This window comes from Penaeus monodon, chromosome 37, assembly GCF_015228065.2.
Source record: "Penaeus monodon isolate SGIC_2016 chromosome 37, NSTDA_Pmon_1, whole genome shotgun sequence".
NCBI lineage: Eukaryota > Metazoa > Arthropoda > Malacostraca > Decapoda > Penaeidae > Penaeus > Penaeus monodon.
The window spans coordinates 4,255,476-4,274,292 of NC_051422.1; the positions used below are offsets into that span (position 1 = coordinate 4,255,476).

General features: G+C 46.3%; 1 protein-coding gene across 1 annotated transcript in view; it reads right to left on the reverse strand.

The window, feature by feature from the left end:
* Nucleotides 1-1,349: 1,349 nt before the first annotated feature.
* The window catches only part of LOC119596364 (dynamin-binding protein-like), a gene marked incomplete at its 5' end in the record, with an annotated part of 27,113 nt that continues 9,645 nt past the window's right edge, over nucleotides 1,350-18,817 (reverse strand). Inside the window, 8 exon segments of the mRNA XM_037945579.1 lie at nucleotides 1,350-1,543; nucleotides 1,848-2,000; nucleotides 4,046-4,542; nucleotides 4,727-4,901; nucleotides 5,614-5,805; nucleotides 12,743-12,925; nucleotides 13,277-13,438; nucleotides 17,050-17,286. Coding sequence (XP_037801507.1) covers nucleotides 1,373-1,543; nucleotides 1,848-2,000; nucleotides 4,046-4,542; nucleotides 4,727-4,901; nucleotides 5,614-5,805; nucleotides 12,743-12,925; nucleotides 13,277-13,438; nucleotides 17,050-17,286 — 1,770 coding nt within the window.

The following is an 18,817-nucleotide window of genomic DNA, read 5'->3' on the forward strand; positions in this document are numbered from 1 at the left end:
CATCATACAACCTTTACATAATCCCAAAAATAACAAATATAACATTATTGCCCTGGTAGTTTTAAGCAAAGGTTTTAGCTCTTTATTCAACACTCAAAAAGTTCTTTTACTGACCTTTTGGAAGTCACATCTACAGACGAAAAATGAGAAAAGCAATACATCTCAAAGCAATCACAGACTGCTGAGAATTTACATACGCTATGAAATTTATCAGTGCAAGTTAACACTATTATTACCGGACATCCTGTATATGCCCTCAATATTCCTTTGTAAAACATATAGACAAATAGTGAAGGGAAAGATTTTAGCATTGGTGCATCATATGTAAGGAGCTAATGATGACCTACTGTGCAAAAATTCACCCTGATGAGACCTCTCTACTTTGACTATTATTATAACACATATAAAGGACAGAAAAGGGAAGTTTTAAACTAACACAAGTGTTTACAGCAAGACTCAGCTGAGTACCTAATATAACCTAAGGACCATAAATGGCATCATTTTGAACACTTGGGATGTACAGAAACGATTAATTGTAATGAAATTAAATGATATGGTTCCTTCTTATCTGAATCATTGATGCAGATTACTAAGTTATTTCAAGAGAGGATAGGGATTCTTAAAACATAATCTCCAAAACTTTGGCAGAGTAGAAATAAAGGAAGAAATATCTAAAAAATATAATATACAATAGAAGTAAAAGAAGAAAAAGGAGAAAATACTTGTCGTTACTATAAGAACCATCACTGAATATTTGAGGCTTATGTAAACCAAGGCCAAGACTTCTCAATAAATCTAGATGAGCGAGAGAAAGAGAGAAAGATATATATATATATATATATATATATATATATATATATATATATATATATAGAGAGAGAGAGAGAGAGAGAGAGAGAGAGAGAGAGAGAGAGTGAGTGAGTGAGTGAGTGAGTGAGTGAGTGAGTGAGTGAGTGAGTGAGTGAGTAAGAGAAGGGTAGTCATGAGAGAGAGAGAGAGAGAGAGAGAGAGAGAGAGAGAGAGAGAGAGAGAGAGAGAGAGAGAGAGAGAGAGAGAGAGAGAGAGAGAGAAGGGTAGTCATGGGGGAGAGGGGGGAGAGAGAGGGAGAGAGTGAGAGAAGGGTAGTCATGGGGAGAATGCTGTACAGAGAGGGAAGAGCAGGAGGATAAAAAAATTAAGCAAGAAGGGGGAAGGAAGAAGTGAGATGTGAAGGGAGTTTAGAGAGAAAAAAGGACAAGAGGGCAATAAAAGGTATAATCCAGGAAAAGATATTAGACACAAAGAGCAGTGTAAAAAAACTCTTTACAACTATACCAAGAGACCGAAAGGAGGAACACAGTGAAAGAACCTTAAACCTGTTTGAGTTTATTTTTCATGAATATTTAGTGAGGTAGGAAGCAGGAACATAACCTTGGTGTCCAGTGCGATCTTCCACAAACCACCAATCAGATGACTTGGCGTGCAGGACAAGAACGACCTGTCCAGCCACCAAGTTGAGCTGAGTGTTGTCTGAGCCACCAAAGTTGTATAATGCATAGTAGAACTGCGACGGAAAGAAAAGCATGTGATTCCCTGCCCTTTTGATGGTAAAGTTTGTTTATTTACATATCAATTATCCATTTGCAATATCAAACAATAAGAGATAACAAGAAATAATATATAACAAAAAATTATATCTCCAAAGGTTACCAACATATAATTCTAATACAAACCCTTTTACTATACAAACCTTTTTACTAAATCATTTCCATACCAACCTTTCCACACCATTTGCAAGTATAACACCTCTATTCTCTCAACAAACAGGGTACTGTAGCCCTAAAATAGAAATATGAAAGGAAACTTACCGGAAACTCTTCTGCCTCTGCTTCTGGGAGTGTGTCCTGGTCTGTGTTGCAGTAGGTGGCTTCCTCCACTAACTGACCATCCTTAATGACCTCATAGATGGGACTTTCATCTGGCTCTTTGCTATCTTTCTTTTGCGCAGAAGCCTCAGACACCTGGTGGGAGTTGGGGTTTGTTCATACTTACTAATGTAAAGATTCAAACTGTGTTTATTACCAACTGAATCTGGTTGCTTGCTTCACAGCAATCACATAGCCCAAAATATGGGCATTTGGTTTACATGAGCGACTGTTCTGATGGGCACTCGGGTTATAAGTTAAGCGCACACAAACACTCATATGTAGTGACAAGACTCTATGCCTGCCCTTTGCAATGTCACTGTCTCTTTTATGCATAACCATTATTAGCTCTTTGGTCCATATTTGTTATTTGATTTGCTTTATCCTGATTGTAATAGACTCCTTTCCTTTAACAGACTCCACATCATCTCTCTAGGTAGTATACAACTCAGTGCAATAATATTAACAATAAGTAACATTGTTATTTGTATCTATCTTCTTTTCTCTCTCTCTCTCTCTCTCTCTCTTCTCTCTCTCTCTCTCTCTCTCTCTCTCTCTCTCTCTCTCCTTTGCTCATTCTCTCTCTCTCTCTCTCCTCATTCTCTCTCTCTCTCTCTCTCATTCTCTCTCTCTCTCTCTCTCATTCTCTCTCTCTCTCTCTCTCATTCTCTCTCTCTCTCTCATTCTCTCTCTCTCTCTCATTCTCTCTCTCTCATTCTCTCTCTCTCTCATTCTCTCTCTCTCTTTCTCTTTCCCATAAATTTCTGTAATAAAACCTGTGCCACTGGTGCCTGCTCCGAGGAGGTTAGGAATAGGGTATTGAGCATAGAAATGGCATCCTCCTCGGAGCAGGCACTCTTCCAGTCATGGCTAATAAAAATTGCATTCCACTCTCATTTATCAATGGAAATAATGCAAAAGCCCCTTTCTAAATGCCAAATGAGTCTAAACATCCTCCAAGAGGTCTGTGACCTCATGGCGAGGACTTCTCATCACCCCAGCCTGCAGCCACTATACTCACGATGGCAAGTTCACATAAGCCTGGCCCATAGCCAGATTTTCACATGATGGCATGTTTGCATTACCTCCCCATCAAGCTAATTTTTTTCATAAAGTCATGGTGATGTCATCCAGATCATAGGGGTTAATAAAGATACATACTGGCTTTATCATCAAACACATTAAGTTTACCAGTAGAGGTGCTGATTTTAAGGGGATATATCTCAGAAAATATGGCCAAAATAATAAGTGTCTCCATTGAAAATATCCCCTAGCCTGCCCCATCAGTATTGGGGGGGGGGGGCTAATTAGTAAACTGATTTGCCCTTAATGATTATCATAATGTTATTAACAATACTAATGGTGATAAAAAATTCAAAATATTTCCAAAAATCAAGGTTAGTTTGGCAGGACTAGTAATTGACCTTAGTGATTAAGCACTGGTTGATGCAACTATGGAAAGACAATTGATATAAAGGAAAAAGCCATAATAGGAAATAAAACTGAATCATAACCCTTTGAATTCATCAAGAGTTCCTCACCAGGCAAAATAAGCAAAATCCTTTTGATTATTTCTTCATCTGATAATGAACCTTTAGCGAGTCCAAAACGTTAAGATTCAATTTCATTTTTTATTGTGGCTGTTTCCTTTTATTGTTGTGTACACATTACAGTGTTTGTATTCACAATCACTAGACAAAACATCACAGTAGACATGGCATGTATTCTTAACATCCCAGCAACATTGGGTTAAAAGAGGATGGGATCATTTGTGTAGTGGTTTTAGTTGCCTTGCAGGGCATAAAAAAGGAGGAATGGATGTGAGGGGATGCCATCTACTCTGCACAAGGCCCAGTGGAGTAAAAGGAGGAGGTAGGGCGAGAGAAGGGATGGTCATGTTGCTTTGAGGCTAGAAAAAAATGCCAAACAGTACAAAATATACTAGCTTACACTCATTACATCCTATTTATGCTAAAAAATAGTGAAAAACAAACTGCCCTAATTCAAAGAGCTTATGTCCTAAAGAGGTTATTTTGATATGCTCAACAGAGGCTTTAACAGACTTTAACATTCAAGTTCATATTTGCTATGTATGTTTCAATGTATCTAAGAAAATAAAAATAAAGCAGAGCACAACAAACCTGATCAATTTCTTCATAGATATTGTTTTCCTCTGCAACTGGAGAGTTGTACTCGTTGGACTGCTGTCTCTCAAGCGGAGGTGCATAGTATTCACTCTCCACAACCCGTGTGTAGTATGGCCCCCTTGCAGTAAGCTCTTGGCAACCACCTTTGTTCGGGAGAGGAAATGCACCCTGGTCCGACTGTTGATTGGGGTAGTGGGGAGGAGGGGTTTGCTGTGGGGGATGGAACAGCATACTTGTTGGAGCCTGTGACAGAGCCCTGGGTGCCACAGCTGCTGCTGAGGCTCCAGGGAAGAGATCCTCATAACGTGGTGGCCGTTCAGGCAGGGGAGGGGTAGGGGCAGCACGGGGGAGGGTGGATGGACGTGAAATGACAGGGGCTGAGGGTTGAGCTGAGCTGGGGAGTGTGGAGGGCTGGGAAGCACTGGGGGGAACCCTGCTGTCATAGCCCTGAAGAGGTCTCAGGGATGATGCTCTCACGAAGCCCTTGTTGTCTGTTAGAGGTAAATAATTATTGATAAGAAACTTAATGTTACTAATGTCTTTCCTGAGTTTCTTTTACATGATAAGACAAGGCTAAAAAGTTAAAGTCAGAAACTCACTACCACAAAAGGATTAACATTCTGTCCACAGAAATAAAACCAATTAAAGAAACCCCAAACGAGGTCAATGCCTTGCCTCCATCATCAATGAACCATCTGTCCGTTCTGCCAAGGGGATCTTTGTTCTTCAGAAGTGCTACGTGGTCTCCTGGGTAAAGCGTCAGCTCCATGACCTCAGCTGGCGTGTGCACCTCCGTCACAACATAAACGAGGTTTGCTGGGTAGCTGTTCAATACCTTCTTCCTTGTTGCCTGAAATTCCATATATGCCTTCAGAGGGTATTAGGAAAATGGTTGCTCACATTCAAATAAAGTACTATTAATGTTACGGGAATGAACAGAATCACAACTAAGGAACATGTGAAATTTGAGACACAAAAATTTTCCTTTGATGAATCCCATATGCACCACTGCAATAAGCTATTGTCATGGGCAATTACACTATCCACTGTATTTCTATTTTATTTTATTTGCTTTTTAACACAACTCCACAAGTGCTTAGGCACAAAAGAGTCAAATGGTAAACTTAGCTTGGCCTCACTTGATTTCCTCATTCCTTGCACTTTCAGGACATTTTCTTTTATAGCTCTATCAATGGTTTATTGTTATCATTATGAATATCAAATGTTAGTAACTATACTAACAGCAATAAAAAATTATATTTTTACAAAACTAAAGAAAAAGAATAAACATGTAGGGTCAGGTTGAACTAATAATTCACCCCTTGGTGATGATGCCCTTGTGGAGCCATCCATGTGTAAACAAAATTAATACACTAAAATCACAACTGACATGACATTTGGTTAACATCAACCCCTTCCTTTTCTGTCTTATCAATGATCTACATACCCCTAGACCCTTCATCACCAGCTTTGACTTTCCCCAGTATCTAACTAATCAATAAACTACTATGAGTATTATCAAAAGCTGTACTCCCCCCTCATTTTGCAAATCCTCCATCTACCTCAGGTGTTTCCTTCTTATTAGCACTGATATCTGTAGACTTCCTGCTTCGCTGCTTGGCTCTTGGCAGCGTTTTCTGGAGGGTGTCAGCTGGGATGAAACTCAGCTGACGGAATTCACCCATCTGCTGCAGGTACTTGACGCGGAACTGGGCCAGCATGTCCTCCTCACCCGTGTCAGACAATCCTGGGATCTGCCACGGCATGGAGATTACATATAGAACACAAAAGAATACAACAGTAATTTTAAAGATAAAAATAATCCGCACATTTATAATTATAACAATAACAATCCTCAGGATACTGATAATATTATAATGATATTAATGGTAATAATATAACAATAATAATCATAATCATAATCATAATAATAATAGAAATACTAACAGTATATCATTAATATCAATAATAATAATAAATTATAATAATAGATTAATAATAATAAGAATAATAACTATTATTATTGTTACAACAGTAATAGTAATGACAGCAATAACAATCATAATGGTGTGATATTACAAAATCAATAACTTTTATTAATAACAACAGCAATCAACTTAGCAAGTACAACAATACTGAGAAATAATTTGCGTAATACAACACTCTGAAGTCACAGCCTCCCCTGATGGGATTACTTAATACACAGGAGAACCCATTCCACAGACAGATCAATATGACTTTATATTGCACTGTATTGTTATGGAAATCAAATTAAAATAACAAAAGTAATAATATAAAAATCTTAGATGTCTCACTGAAAAATATATATAAATAAATGTGCCTAGGATAAATTCAGAGAAGAAAAAAAAAAAGTAATGAACAAATTCTACAGATAATATTTACTCACCCAACACATACAGTGTTTAGTCACTTACCTCAATTTGCATAGAGAGAGAATTAAACAAACCAGCAAAAGAAGAAAAAATAACTAACTGGAAATGTTCACATCAACACGACATAATTCCATCCCTTGCTAATTCAACTTACTCCCAATTCAGTAGGGAAAATCCATGCAAGGGGGGATTTAGAAGAGAAATAAAATGGGGCCTCCTCTACCAGGCCGCGTGACGAGAGACTGAGCTGTTAACGAAACTTGGAGGTTCTTCGTGTCATAATGTAGATGACGAGGTGACACATTCCTTTTTTCAATCTCTGCCTGACACTCTCTCCACTTTGAGGACCTCACTCTTATCACTTATGGAATGACAGACACTTGTTCTACATCTTTCTTCTTTCTTTTATTAAAGTAATGGACTTGAATGACATTATTCCAACCTGAACTGACTGTGCTTATGAGGAGTGCAACAGTGATTGTACAGTGGTGGGTCTGGTCTCTCTGCTGGGTTAAGTGAGTGAAACATTTAGAAAACTGACCTATGTTCTGCGGAAACTTGAAACCTCTTTAATCTCTTACTTAAACATACATCTAAAGATGGTGTGTGAAGAAGTCTCTCTATATATATCTGTCAATTCCTTCTTCTTACTAATATCTCAATACTTCACTTAATTACATCATCTCCCATGGACAGGTACATAAAAAAGAAATAATAAATCATCATATAAACACTTTCCCTTGATTCATAACAAAATCCAGAACCGACATCCATATAAAAGGATCAAATCATTGACAAACCACATCAACATGCACAGCTCTAAAAAAAAAAAAATGCAAATAAGCTAAAGGAAAAGGCCTCTCTTGAGCCCTACCTTCCTGCCATGACCTTGACACAGACACTCGGCATCTTACTCCTTCTTAACACCTACTTAACCTACTCTTCCTTTCTTCTCTCGGGTGCCCATTACATCAATAAATGAAGTTTAGGTCCTCTATCTTTTCTTGGGGTGGGGAGAAACGAAAAAGATCTCTCTCTCTCTCTCTCTCTCTCTCTCTCTCTCTCTCTCTCTCTCCCTCTCCCTCTCCCTCTCCCTTCTCTCCCTTTCCCTTTTCCCCCTCTCCCCCCCCTTTCCCCTCTCCCTCTCCCCTTCTCCCCCCAAAACCTTCTTTTCCCTTTTTTTTCTCTCTCCTCTCCTCCCCCTCTCCTCCCTTCCCTCTTTTCCCCCCCCTCCCTCTCCCTCTCTAAAATTCCCCCCTCTCCCCTCCCCCCTCTCTCATCCCTCCCCCCTCTCCCCCCCCCTTCCCCCCCCCTTTTCCCCCCTCCCCCTCCCCTCCCCTCTTTTCCTCCCCTCCCCTCCCCTCTCCCCTCCCCTCTTTTCCTCCCCTCCCCTCTCTCTCCCCTCTCCCCTTCCCCCCCTTTCCTCCCCCCTCCCCTCCTCTCCCTTTTCCCTCTCTCCCCTCCCCTCTCTCTCCCCCTCTCCCCCCCTCCCCTCCCCTCTCTTTTCCCTCTCTCTCCCTCCCCTCTCTCCCCCCTCCCCTTCCCCCCTCCTCCCCTCCCCCAACCCTCTCCCCCTCCCCTCTCTCTCCCTCTTTTCCCTCTCCCCCCCCCTCCCCTCTCTCCCCCTCCCCCTCCGCCCCTCCCCCCTCTCTCTCCCTCTCTCCCTCCCCCCCCTCCTCTCTCCCTCTCCCCCCCCCTCCCCTCTCTCCCCTCTCTCCCTTCCCCCCTCCCCCTCCCCCCCTCTCTCCCCTCTCCCTCTCTCCCCTCCCCTCTCTCCCCCCTCGCTCCCTCCCCCCCCTCCCCTCCTCTCCCTCTCTCCCTCTCTCTCCCCCCCCCCCTTTTCCCCTCTCTCCCCTCTCGTCCCTCCCCCCCCCCCTCTCCCCCCCCCTCTCCTCTCCCTCTCTCCCCCCGCCCCTTCTCTCTCCTCCCCCTTTTCCTCCTCTCTCCCCCCCCCCTCTCTTTCCCCTCTCCCCCCTCCTCCCCCCCCCTCCCCTCTCCCTCTCGTCCCCCCTTTTCCCCTCCCTCTCTCTCCCCTCTCCCCTCCCCCTCCCCCCCTCTCTCCCTCTCCTCCCCCCCCCCCTTTTCTCTCCCCCCCTCTTCCCCTCTCCCCTCCCCTCTCTCCCCCCTTTTCCCCCTCCTCTCTCCCTCTCTCCCCTCCCCCCCCCTCTCTCTCCCTCTCTCCCCTCCCTCTTCCCCCCCCTCCTCTCCCTCTCCCCCCTCATCTCCCCCTCCCCTCTCTCCCCCTCTCTCTCTCTCCCTCTCCCCCCTCCCCTCTCTCCCCCCTCTCTCTCCCCTCCCCTCTCTCCCCTCCCCTCTCTCTCTCTCTCCCTCTCCCCCCCCCCTCCCCCCTCCTTCCCCCCCTCTCTTTTCTCTCCCTCTCCCCCCTCCCCTCTCTCTCTCTCTCTCTCTCCTCCCCTCTCTCCCCCCCCCCTCCCTCCCCTCCCCCTCTCTCTCTTTCCCTTCCCTCTCTCCCTCCCCCCCCCCCTCCCCTCCCTCTCTCTCTCTCCCTCTCCCCCCTCCCCTCCCCCCCTCCTCCCCTTTCCCCCCCCCTCTCTTTTTTTTTCCCCCCCTCTCCCCCCCTCCCCTCTTTTCCCCCCCCCTCTCCTCCTTCTCCCCCCTCTCTCCCCCTCCCCTCTCCCCTCCCCCCCTCCCCCCTCCCCTCTCTCCTCCCCCCTCCCCTCTCTCCCCCTCTCTCCCCCCTCCCCCCCCTCTCTCCCCCCTCTCTCCCCTCCCCCTCCCCTCTCTCTCCCCCTTCTCTCCCCCCCTCCTCCCCTCTCTCCCCCCTCTCTCCCTCCCCTTCCCCCCTCCCCCCCTCTCCCCTCCCCTCTCCCCCCTCCCCCTCCTCTCCCCCCTCTCTCCCCTCTCTCCCCCCCCGCTCCCCTCTCCCCCCCTCTCCCCTCCCTCTCTCCCCTTTTCCCCTCCCCTCTCTCCCCTCTCCCTCTCCCCTCCCTCCCCTTTCCCCCTCTCTCCCCCTCTCTCCCCCCTCCCCTCCCCTCTCTCCCTCCCCCTCTCTCCCTCTCTCCCCCTCCCCTCCCCTCCCCTCCCCTCTCTCTCCCCCCTCCCCCCCTTCCCCTCCCCTCTCTCTCCCTCTCTCCCCTCTCCCTCTCTCCCCCTCTCTCCCTCTCTTCTTCCCTCCCCCCCCCCCCTCTCCCTCTCTCTCTCTCTCCCCCTCTCTCTCCCTCTCTCTCCCCCTCTCTCCCCTTTCCCTCCACCCTCTCTCTCCCCCATCCCTCTCTCCTTCTTCCCCCTTTCCCCCCCTCTCTCCTCTCTCTCCTCTCTTCACTCCCCTCTCTCCCCTCTCCCCTCTCTCTCCTCTCACCTCCTCTCCTCCTAAATCTCTCCCCTCTCCCCCTCTCCTTTCTCCCCCCTCTCTCTCTCTCCCCCCTTTTTCTTCTAAACCTCTCTCTCTCTCTCTCACCCTTTCCTCTCTAAACCCTTTCCCCTCTCTCACCTTTTCTCTCTCTCCACCCCTTTCTCTTCTAAAACCCTTTTCTTTTTCTCCTCTCACCCTTGTCTTTTCTCTCCCCCCTTTCTCTCTCTCCCCTTTGTCCCCCCCCCCCTCTTCTCTTTCCCCTCTCTCTCTCCCCCCACCCCCTCTCTCTCCCCCCCCTTCTCTCGCTTTTCCACCCTAAAACCCTCTCTCTCTTCCTCCCCCCTCCTCTCCCCTCACCCTCTCTCTCTCCCCCCCTCTCTCTTTCTCTCCCCCACCCCTCTCTCCCCTCTTTCTCTCTCCCCGCCTTTTCTCTCCCTTCACCCTCTCCTCCCTCTCTCTGTCTCTCCCCCTTTCCCCTCTCTCAAAAAACCCCTCTTTTCTCTTTTCACCTTTTCTCTCTCTCAAAAACCCTTTCTCCTCTCTCATCCCTTTTCCCCCTCTCCCCTCCTCCCCCTCCCCTCCCCCTCTCTCTCCCTCTCTCCCCCCTCTCTCCTAAAACTCACCTCCTCTCTCTCTCCCCTCTCTCCCCCTTTTTCCCCCCCCTTTTTCTCTCTCCCCTTTTTCCCCTCTCCCCCTTTTTCCCTCTCAAACCCTTCCCTTTTTCCTTTCCTCTCTCTCAACCCCCTTTTTTCCTCTCTCTCCCCTTTCCCTTTTTTTCCTTTTTTTAAAACTTTTTCTCTCTCTCCTTTCTCTTTTTTCTCCCTCCCCCTTTTTCCCTTTTCTCCCCCTCCCCCATCTCTCTTTTCCCCCCTCTCTTTTCTCTCTCTCTAAAACCCTTCTTTCTCCTTCTCCTCCCCTCTTTCCCTTCTTTTTTCTCTCCCCCCTCTCTTTTCTCTCTTCCCTCTCTCTCTTTTCTCACCCCTCCCCTTCTCCCCTTCCCTCTCTCTTTCTCTCCTCTCTTTTCTCTCTCTTTTCCCTCCTCTTTCTTCCCCTCTAAACCTCTCTTTCTTTTCCCCCTCCCCCCCCTCTTTTCTCTCTTCTCTCACCTCTCTCTCTCTCTCCCCTCCCCCTCCCCTCTAACCTCTCTCTCTCTCCCCCTTTCCTTTTCTCCTCTCCCCCCCCCTCTCTCTCCCCTTTTCCTTTTCCCCCCTTTCTCTCCCAACCCTTTCTCTCTCTCCCCCTTTCTTCTCTCTCCCCCCTTTCCCTCTCTCACCCCTCTCCCCTCCCCACCCCCTCTCTTTTCTTTCCCCTCTCTCTCCCCCACCCCCCTCTCTCTCTCTTTCTCCCCCCCCCTCTCTTTCCCCCACCCCACACCCTTTTTCTCTCTAAACCTCCCTCTCTCTTTTTCTCCCCTCTCCCCACCCCTCTCTCCTCCCCCAACCCCCTCTCCTCTCCCCCCTCTCTCTCTTCTCTCTCCCCCCTCTTCTCTCTCTCCCCCACCCTCGTTCTCTCTCCCCCCTCCTCTTTTTCTCTAAAAACCCCTCCTTCCCCCTTTCTCTCTCCTCCCTCTCTCTTTTCCCCCCTCTCTTCCCTTTTCCCTCTCTCCCCTTCCCTCCCCTCTCTATAAATTTCTTCTCTCCTTTCCTCCCCTTTCTCTTTCCCTCTTCCTTTTCCTTCTTTCTTTTTCCTCCTCTCTCTTTCCTCCTCTCTTTTCTCTTCCCCTTCTCCTTTTTCTCTCTCTCTCCTTTTCCTCTCCTCAACCTCTCTTTCTTTTCCCCTCCCCTCTCTCTCTCTCCTTTTTCAAACCTCCTCTCTCTTCACCTCCTCTCTCTTAACCCCCCTCTCTCTCTCCCCCTCCCTCTCTCTCTCCCACCTCTCTTCTCTCTCACCTCTCTCTCTCTCTCACCTTCTCTCCCCCTTTCTCAACCCTTTTTCTTTTTCTCTCTCACCTCCTCTCTCTTTTTCTCTCTCTCTCTTCTCCCTTTCTCTCCTCCCCTCTCATCATTTCTCTCTCTCTCTCCCCCCCTCTCTTTCCCCCCTTTTTCCCCCTTTTCTCTCTCTCTCTCTTTTTTTTCCCCCTTTTTCTTTTCTTTTTTTTCCTTTCTCTCTCTTTTCCCCTTTTCTCCATCTCCTCTCCCTTCATCTCCCCTTCCCCCTTTCCCCCTTCTTTTCTCTCTTTTCCCCCTTCTCTTCTCTCCCCTTTCTCTCTCTCCTCCCCTTTTCCCTCTCCCCTTTTCCCCGGCCCCTTTTTTTCCCCTCTCTCTCCTCACCTTTCTCTCTTTTCTCCCCTTTTTCTTTCTCTCTCTCTCTAAACCTTTCTCTCTCTCCCCCCACCTTTCTCTCTCCCCCTTTCTCCCCTACCCCTTTTTTCCCTCTCTCTCCCCTCACCCTTTCTCCTTTTTCCTCTCCCTTCTCCCCTCCTCTCCCTTTCTCCCCTCCCCCTTCCTCCCCTTCTCCTCTCCCCCTCTCTCCCCCTCTCTCCCTCTCAACCCCCCTCTCTCCCTCCCCCTCTTTTCTCTCTCCCCTTCCCCCTCTCTCCTTCTGGGTCTCTTTCTCTTCCCCTTCTCTCTCCCTCTCCTCTCTCTCTTAAAGCTCACATCTCTCTCCCCTCTCTCCCAACCTCTCTCTCTCTCTCTCTCCCCCAACCTCCCCCCTCCTCCTCTCTCTCTAAAAACCTCTCCGCTCTCTCCCCCCTCTCACCCCCCTCCCTCCCCCCTCTCCCCCCTAAAACCCCCTTTCTCTCTCTCTCTCTCTCAAACCTCTCTCTCTCTCTCTCTCCCCCCCTCTTTTCTTTTTTTCACTTCCTCTCCCCAAATTTAAATTTTTTTTCCCCTTGTTCTTCTACGGCTTTGTTCCCCTCTTTTTTTTTCCCTACCTTTCTATTTTCTAATCCCCTTTACCGGCCTGAATTCTCTGCCCCCCCCCCCCCCCCCCCCCAAAGCCCCCCTTCCCCCCAAAACCCTCAAACATCAGTCCTCTTCTCACCTGAGCCAATTGCAGGTAGAGCTTGGCCAGGTGGCCTTGTAGGTACATGCGAGCAGCCACCAGGGAGCGTGTGGCTAGGGAGAGGACCTCACTACCGCACCTTGTCAGGATGGGCAGCTCCATCATCAGCTGAGTGTTCAGGGCCTCATACGTGCCCTTCATCTGTGACAGCTCCTCTTCCAGCTGTTGGGAAATAGACAAATAAAACAACAGATAAAGAGCATAAGATAGAAGAGAATGTAAATAGTCCAACTTTTGAATTTCTTTTCATTTCCATATTATTCACAAAATATGTGTAATAATAACTTCATATTCAGAACATGATGCATGATGCAAGAAGTAGCATAAAGAGTTGGGAAAAAAAGAGGGAGAAAAGAGAGGAGGTGCAGAAGAAACAGCAGGACAAAGGAGAAGAGAAGGAGAAATGAAGCAATATGGGAGAAATGGTTAAAAAAGGCAGCAATAAAAATATAAGCACATAGCATAAAACCAAGAATCTGAGGATCTATTTCATGAAGCAACAAGAAAACTCACAATTCTGGTCTTGGTAGCATCTTTGTTTTTGTCCAGCTTGTACTGTGCATTGTCGTAATCGAGCATCTTATGATACCTCTTCTGGATCAGCCTTTCTGGCACCTCACACAGGTTCACCAGCTGCTTTGCTGGCTGAATCACCCTTTGCTGAATGAAGGAATCCTATCAAAGAAAAGCAAAACTGATTAGAGACAAAAAATAGAACAATTTAACTGAAAAACATTTCAAAGAATATGTTTTAGGAAGGTACAGTTATACCTGCTTCTAATATATGCTTTTCTCAATAAACTGCTATAAGTGATTATGTGACATTCACACTTTCCAATGCTCTACTATGTAGACTAAATTACAAAAATCCACCATTTCCAGGATCCAGATTAACCTCTCGCAGCATCCACTTTAGTTTTCCTTTGTGAAATGTCTCTACACATAGATGGTTCCACAAGTGCTTGGCCACTAAGGAGTTTACTCTTGTACCTTGTGACCTCATCTGATTTTACCTTTCCTGCTTTTTTTTTACTAATGCCATCAATATCTATGCTCTTATTTTCATCATAGACATAATAATTATTATAATGTTAGTAACATTACTAATAGAAATATGAGACAAAAGAGATTATATCTGAAAACTCAGGAAAAGGGTAAACAGGCGAGATAGGTAGCACTAGTAACTGACTCCTTTGTGGCTAAGTATCAATGGAACCATCTATGTCAGTTGAAGAGCCATCTACGTGAAAAGACAATTAAAAACTTTAATTCACGGTGGGCACCTTCAACCCCCTGTGGCAGTGGGTTAAAGGTTAAAGAATTAATCTTGGAAGTATAACAAATCACTATGCTATTATCTTTAATACCATTATATGCATTTCAATCAGGGGATCCCAACATACTCTGAAAAAGAAATATTCCCTCTTTACACCATGTAAAGCTAATTAATAAACTTAATTCACAGTAGCCATAGCATGTTTCATTAATGTCATCCCTTGGCAGCAGGTTAATGGTATAAAAAAAATAATCTTAGAAGTAATACAAATCACTATGCTATTATCTTTCAATACCATTATATGTCCTTCAATAAGAGGACCCCCACATACTTTGAATTAGAGATATTCCCTCCTTCCACTTTTTTTTAAATCAGATGGAGGTCTCAAACCTTTGGTTTTGGCAAAATTGATCCATTAATTTTTGTTTTAGATAATGAAATGAAAAAATAAGCAAAAGATTTTTAAAAAATTAGTTGAGAAGTAAGGTGCCATAATGACCTTAATCAGGTTGTAAAAATGGGACTAGACTGGACAAAAGTTCTCAAAAGTGCATGTATAATGGCTCCTTATTGAGAGTTGATCCCATAAATGCAATGTAGAATTTTTTTTCTAAGATATAATCACATTTACAGTGATTTTGTCTTAATGCTTAATACACTCAAAACTGCAAATGGCACTACTGCATTTTGAAATGATAGAGCCTCTTGAGTACGATGATGTCTATATAGGACCACTAAGGTAAACCAGAATTTTGAATTTTCTAATTGTCAGTCCAACACAGGCCAGATTTGTACAAGATGACATCCTACCTCAAGCCAGAGTAAAGGTTTGAGTGGTTGGTCCTGGGAAACCTATGCAAATTTTATGCCCTATCTAAGGAATACTGGGCTAGCAGCTAGATTCAGTATGAAAACTGATATTCTTTTATTGGGCACACACAGAGAAGAGGATAAAGTGCCCATCCCCCAGGGTCCTTCTGATGACTGAGGTTGGGGGAGGGGGGATGGGGAAGGGGGGAGGGGGGATGGGGAAGGGGGGAGGGGGGAGGGGGAAGGGGGGGGATAATACTGAGCTATAACTAGTTTTCATTAGCTACAAGAATAGCTCTCTCTCTCCATCCCTCTCCCTCTCCCTCTCTCTCTCTCTCTCTCTCTCTATATATATATATATATATATATCCCTCCCTCTCTCTCTCTCTCCCTCTCTCTCTTCTCTCTCTCTCTCTCTCTTCTCTCCCTCTCTCTCTATCCCTCCCTCTCTCCCTCTCTCTCTATCCCTCCCTCTCTCCCTCTCTCTCTATCCCTCCCTCTCTCCCTCTCTCTCTATCCCTCCCTCTCTCCCTCTCTCTCTACCCCCCCCCCCCCCCCATCCCCCCCTCCCCCTTCCCCCCCCCCTTCTCTCTATCCCCCCCCCCTTAAAAAAAAAAGGGTCTCTATCCCCCCTTCCCCCCTTTCCCCCCCCCCCCCCCCCCCCCCCCCCCCCCCCCCCCCCCCCCCCCCCCCCCCTTTCCCTCTCTTTCTCCCTCCTCTCTCCCCTCTCTTCTTTCCCCTCCCGCTCCCCCCCTTTTTTCCTCCCTCTCTCCCCTCTCTTTCTCCCTCCCTCTCTCCTCTCTTTTCCCCCCTCTCTCCTCTCTTTTTTCCCCTCCTTTCTCTCTTTTTCCCCCTCCTCTCTCCCTCCCCTTTCCCCTCCCTCTCTCCCCTCTCTCCCCTCTCTCTCCCCTCTCTCTCTCTCCCCTTCCCCCTTCTCTCTCTCCTTCTCTCTCTCTCTCCTTCTTCTCTCTCCTTCCCTCTCTCTCTCCTTCTCTCTCTCTCCCTTTCTCTCTCTCTCCCCTTCTCTCCCTCTCTCCACCTCTCCCTCTCTCCACCTCTCCCTCTCTCCACCTCTCCCTCTCTCCACCTCTCCCTCTCTCCACCTCTCCCTCTCCTTCTCCCTCTCTCCCTCTCCCCATACCTCTTCCTCTCCCCCTCTCTCTCCACCTTCTCTGCCTCTCCCCCTCCCTCTCTGCCTCTCCCCCTCCCTCTCTGCCTCTCCCCCCCCTCTCTGTCCCTCTCCCCCCCTCTCTGCCTCTCCCCCTCCCTCTCTGCCTCTCCCCCTCCCTCTCTGCCTCTCCCCCTCCCTCTCTCCCTCCCCCCCTCCCTCTCTCCCTCGCACCCCCCCTCTCTCCCTCGCACCCCCCCCCTCCCTCGCACCCTCCCTCTCTCCCTCGCACCCCCCCTCTCTCCCTCGCACCCCCTCTCCCCCTCGCACCCCCCCTCTCTCCCTCGCACCCCCCCTCTCTCCCTCGCACCCCCCTCTCTCCCTCGCACCCCCCCTCTCTCCCTCGCACCCTCCCTCTCTCCCTCGCACCCTCCCTCTCTCCCTCGCACCCTCCCTCTCTCCCTCGCACCCTCCCTCTCTTCCTCTCTTCCCCCTCTCTCCCTCTCCCTCTCCCTCTCCCTCTCCCTCTTTTCCTTTCTCCCCCTCCCTCACTCCCCCTCCCTCACTCCCCCTCCCTCTCCTTGTCTCCCCCTCTCCTTGTCTCCCTCTCTCCTTTTGCTCTCCCTCTCTGCCTCTCCCTCTCCCTCTCTGCCTCTCCCTCTCCCTCTCCCTCTTTCTAAAAAAAAAAATATGAGGTCATTCTCTTGGGGTACTCATGAAGTTTATTTTGATTTTTTTCATCATAATAATACATTACACAGACTGAGAGTAGTTGATCTAAAAAATAATAAATAAATAAATAAATAAATAAAGGAACTCCCAGCAAAAGATTTGGAATGCTAAAACTTGTATAATATCTGAATCTGAAGCAAATGGGAATTTCTTACCCCCCTTTTTTGAGAAAGTTCCCTTAAGAGAACATGATAAACCTCAAAATGTGGAATGGACTTTGGATATGATACATAGAATATAGATGCAATTATGCAAGCAATGCAATACATATACAATTATGCAAAAGAATTCCGCAAAAAAAAAAAAAAAAAAAAAAAAAAAAAACACCACTTCCCACAACCAAACCTCAGGATCACTCACAAACATCTTGATGAGCCTATTACAAGTGTCATGTGTGACCCTTTGGATGGATTCCATCTCTGGGGTTGCTGCCGCTTGAAGGAGAATTGCAGCAAGACTCCTCGAGATGTCCATCTCAGCCTTGTGACGTGCAATGACTGCTTGGAGGAGGAAAATGACATCCTGCGCCATTGTCTGTGCTGCTTTCTGCACACATCGGAACTTGGCAACTTCCTCATCAAATTCAGGGTCTTTTGTCTGTCAAAATTTTAGGGAAGAGAATGGGGTTACATGGTATTCATTATCATTATTGAAGTTACTTCCAACAAAAATATTATGTAGCGAACTGTATTTCTATAATTCCACTTTCCCCAGACCTCTTTGGTGAATAAAATTTGCATTAGAGAAAGTTCTCTACCTAAAAGTCAAAGCAAAATCCATAACATTACACATTTTTGATAAGTCTAATCACTGACAAAAAGCAATTAAAATTTTCAATCACATAATTTTCCAATCAAAGTACTTTCCTCACCATTTCCAGATTCAGTACTCAGCACTGCCAGTTTCAACTTTTCTACTCAAACCTCAAGCCAATCTGAGCAGGGGGTATGTGTTTCAGATTCATCAGTTCACACAATGGGTATGAGTTCAAAGTTAAAATTACTCAAATACAAAAAGCAATGTCATTATTAACCCATTGCTGTTGGATACAGATACTGGCCACTGTAGTTCTTTTTTGTGTATGTGTGAATTTTGTTTGCATGCAGATGGCTCCACAAGTGCTCAGCCACCAAGGAGCCAATTAGTTAAGATAAGTGAAGTTTAGTAAGTTTATTTACCACCCTGGCTATCTGCTCAGGCATGGGCAATCATGATTACAGTTTTACATATATCTGACATAGTACAGTAGTCTGTAACTACTGTAATTGTACAAGATAAAAGAGAAATATAAATCATACATCATACAAAAAATAAGGAAGATCTAGTAGATCTAATTAACACTCAAAGGCCTGGAAGCTGTACCATAAGGCACTACGATCAGTATAGAGATAGCAAGCCTTCCTATGGGTGGCACCGAAGTCAAACCAGACAGTGTGATGTGGTTATTGCCAGAATACGTTTAGCTTACAGAATGTACTGGCAACTGCATGGTGGAAGAAGTGCAGAAGAATCTAGATGTAGCCAATAGTATATGACCACTCATAATTTCACATTCCCTAGAGTTTTCTAATGTTCTTTTTTTCTTTCATGCTTTTAATATTGATAGTTATTCTCACTATTGACATCATTATTATCATAATGTTCTCATCAATACAAGACAGATAGAGAGACAGAGAGAGAGACAGAGAGAGACAGAGAGAGAGACAGAGAGAGAGACAGAGAGAGAGAGAGAGAGAGATACAGAGAGAGAGAGAGAAAGAGAGAAAGAGAGAGAGAGACAGAGAGAGATGCAGAAAGAGAAAGAGATACAGAAGAGAGAGAGAGAGAGAGAGAGAGAAGAGAGAGAGAGAGAGAGAGTGAGAAGAGAGAGAGAGAGAGAGAGAGAGAGAGAGAGAGAGAGAGAGAGAGAGATACACAGAGAGAGAGAGAGATACACAGGGAGAGACAGAGAGAGACAGACAGACAGACAGACAGACAGGCAGACAGACAGACAGAGAGAAAATGAGAGAGAAAGAGACAGAAAGACAGAGACAGACAGACAGAGAGAAGGAGAAGGAGAAGGAGAAGGAGAAGGAGAAGGAGAAGGAGAAGGAGAAGGAGAAGGAGGGAAGGAAAGAAAAAGGAGAAG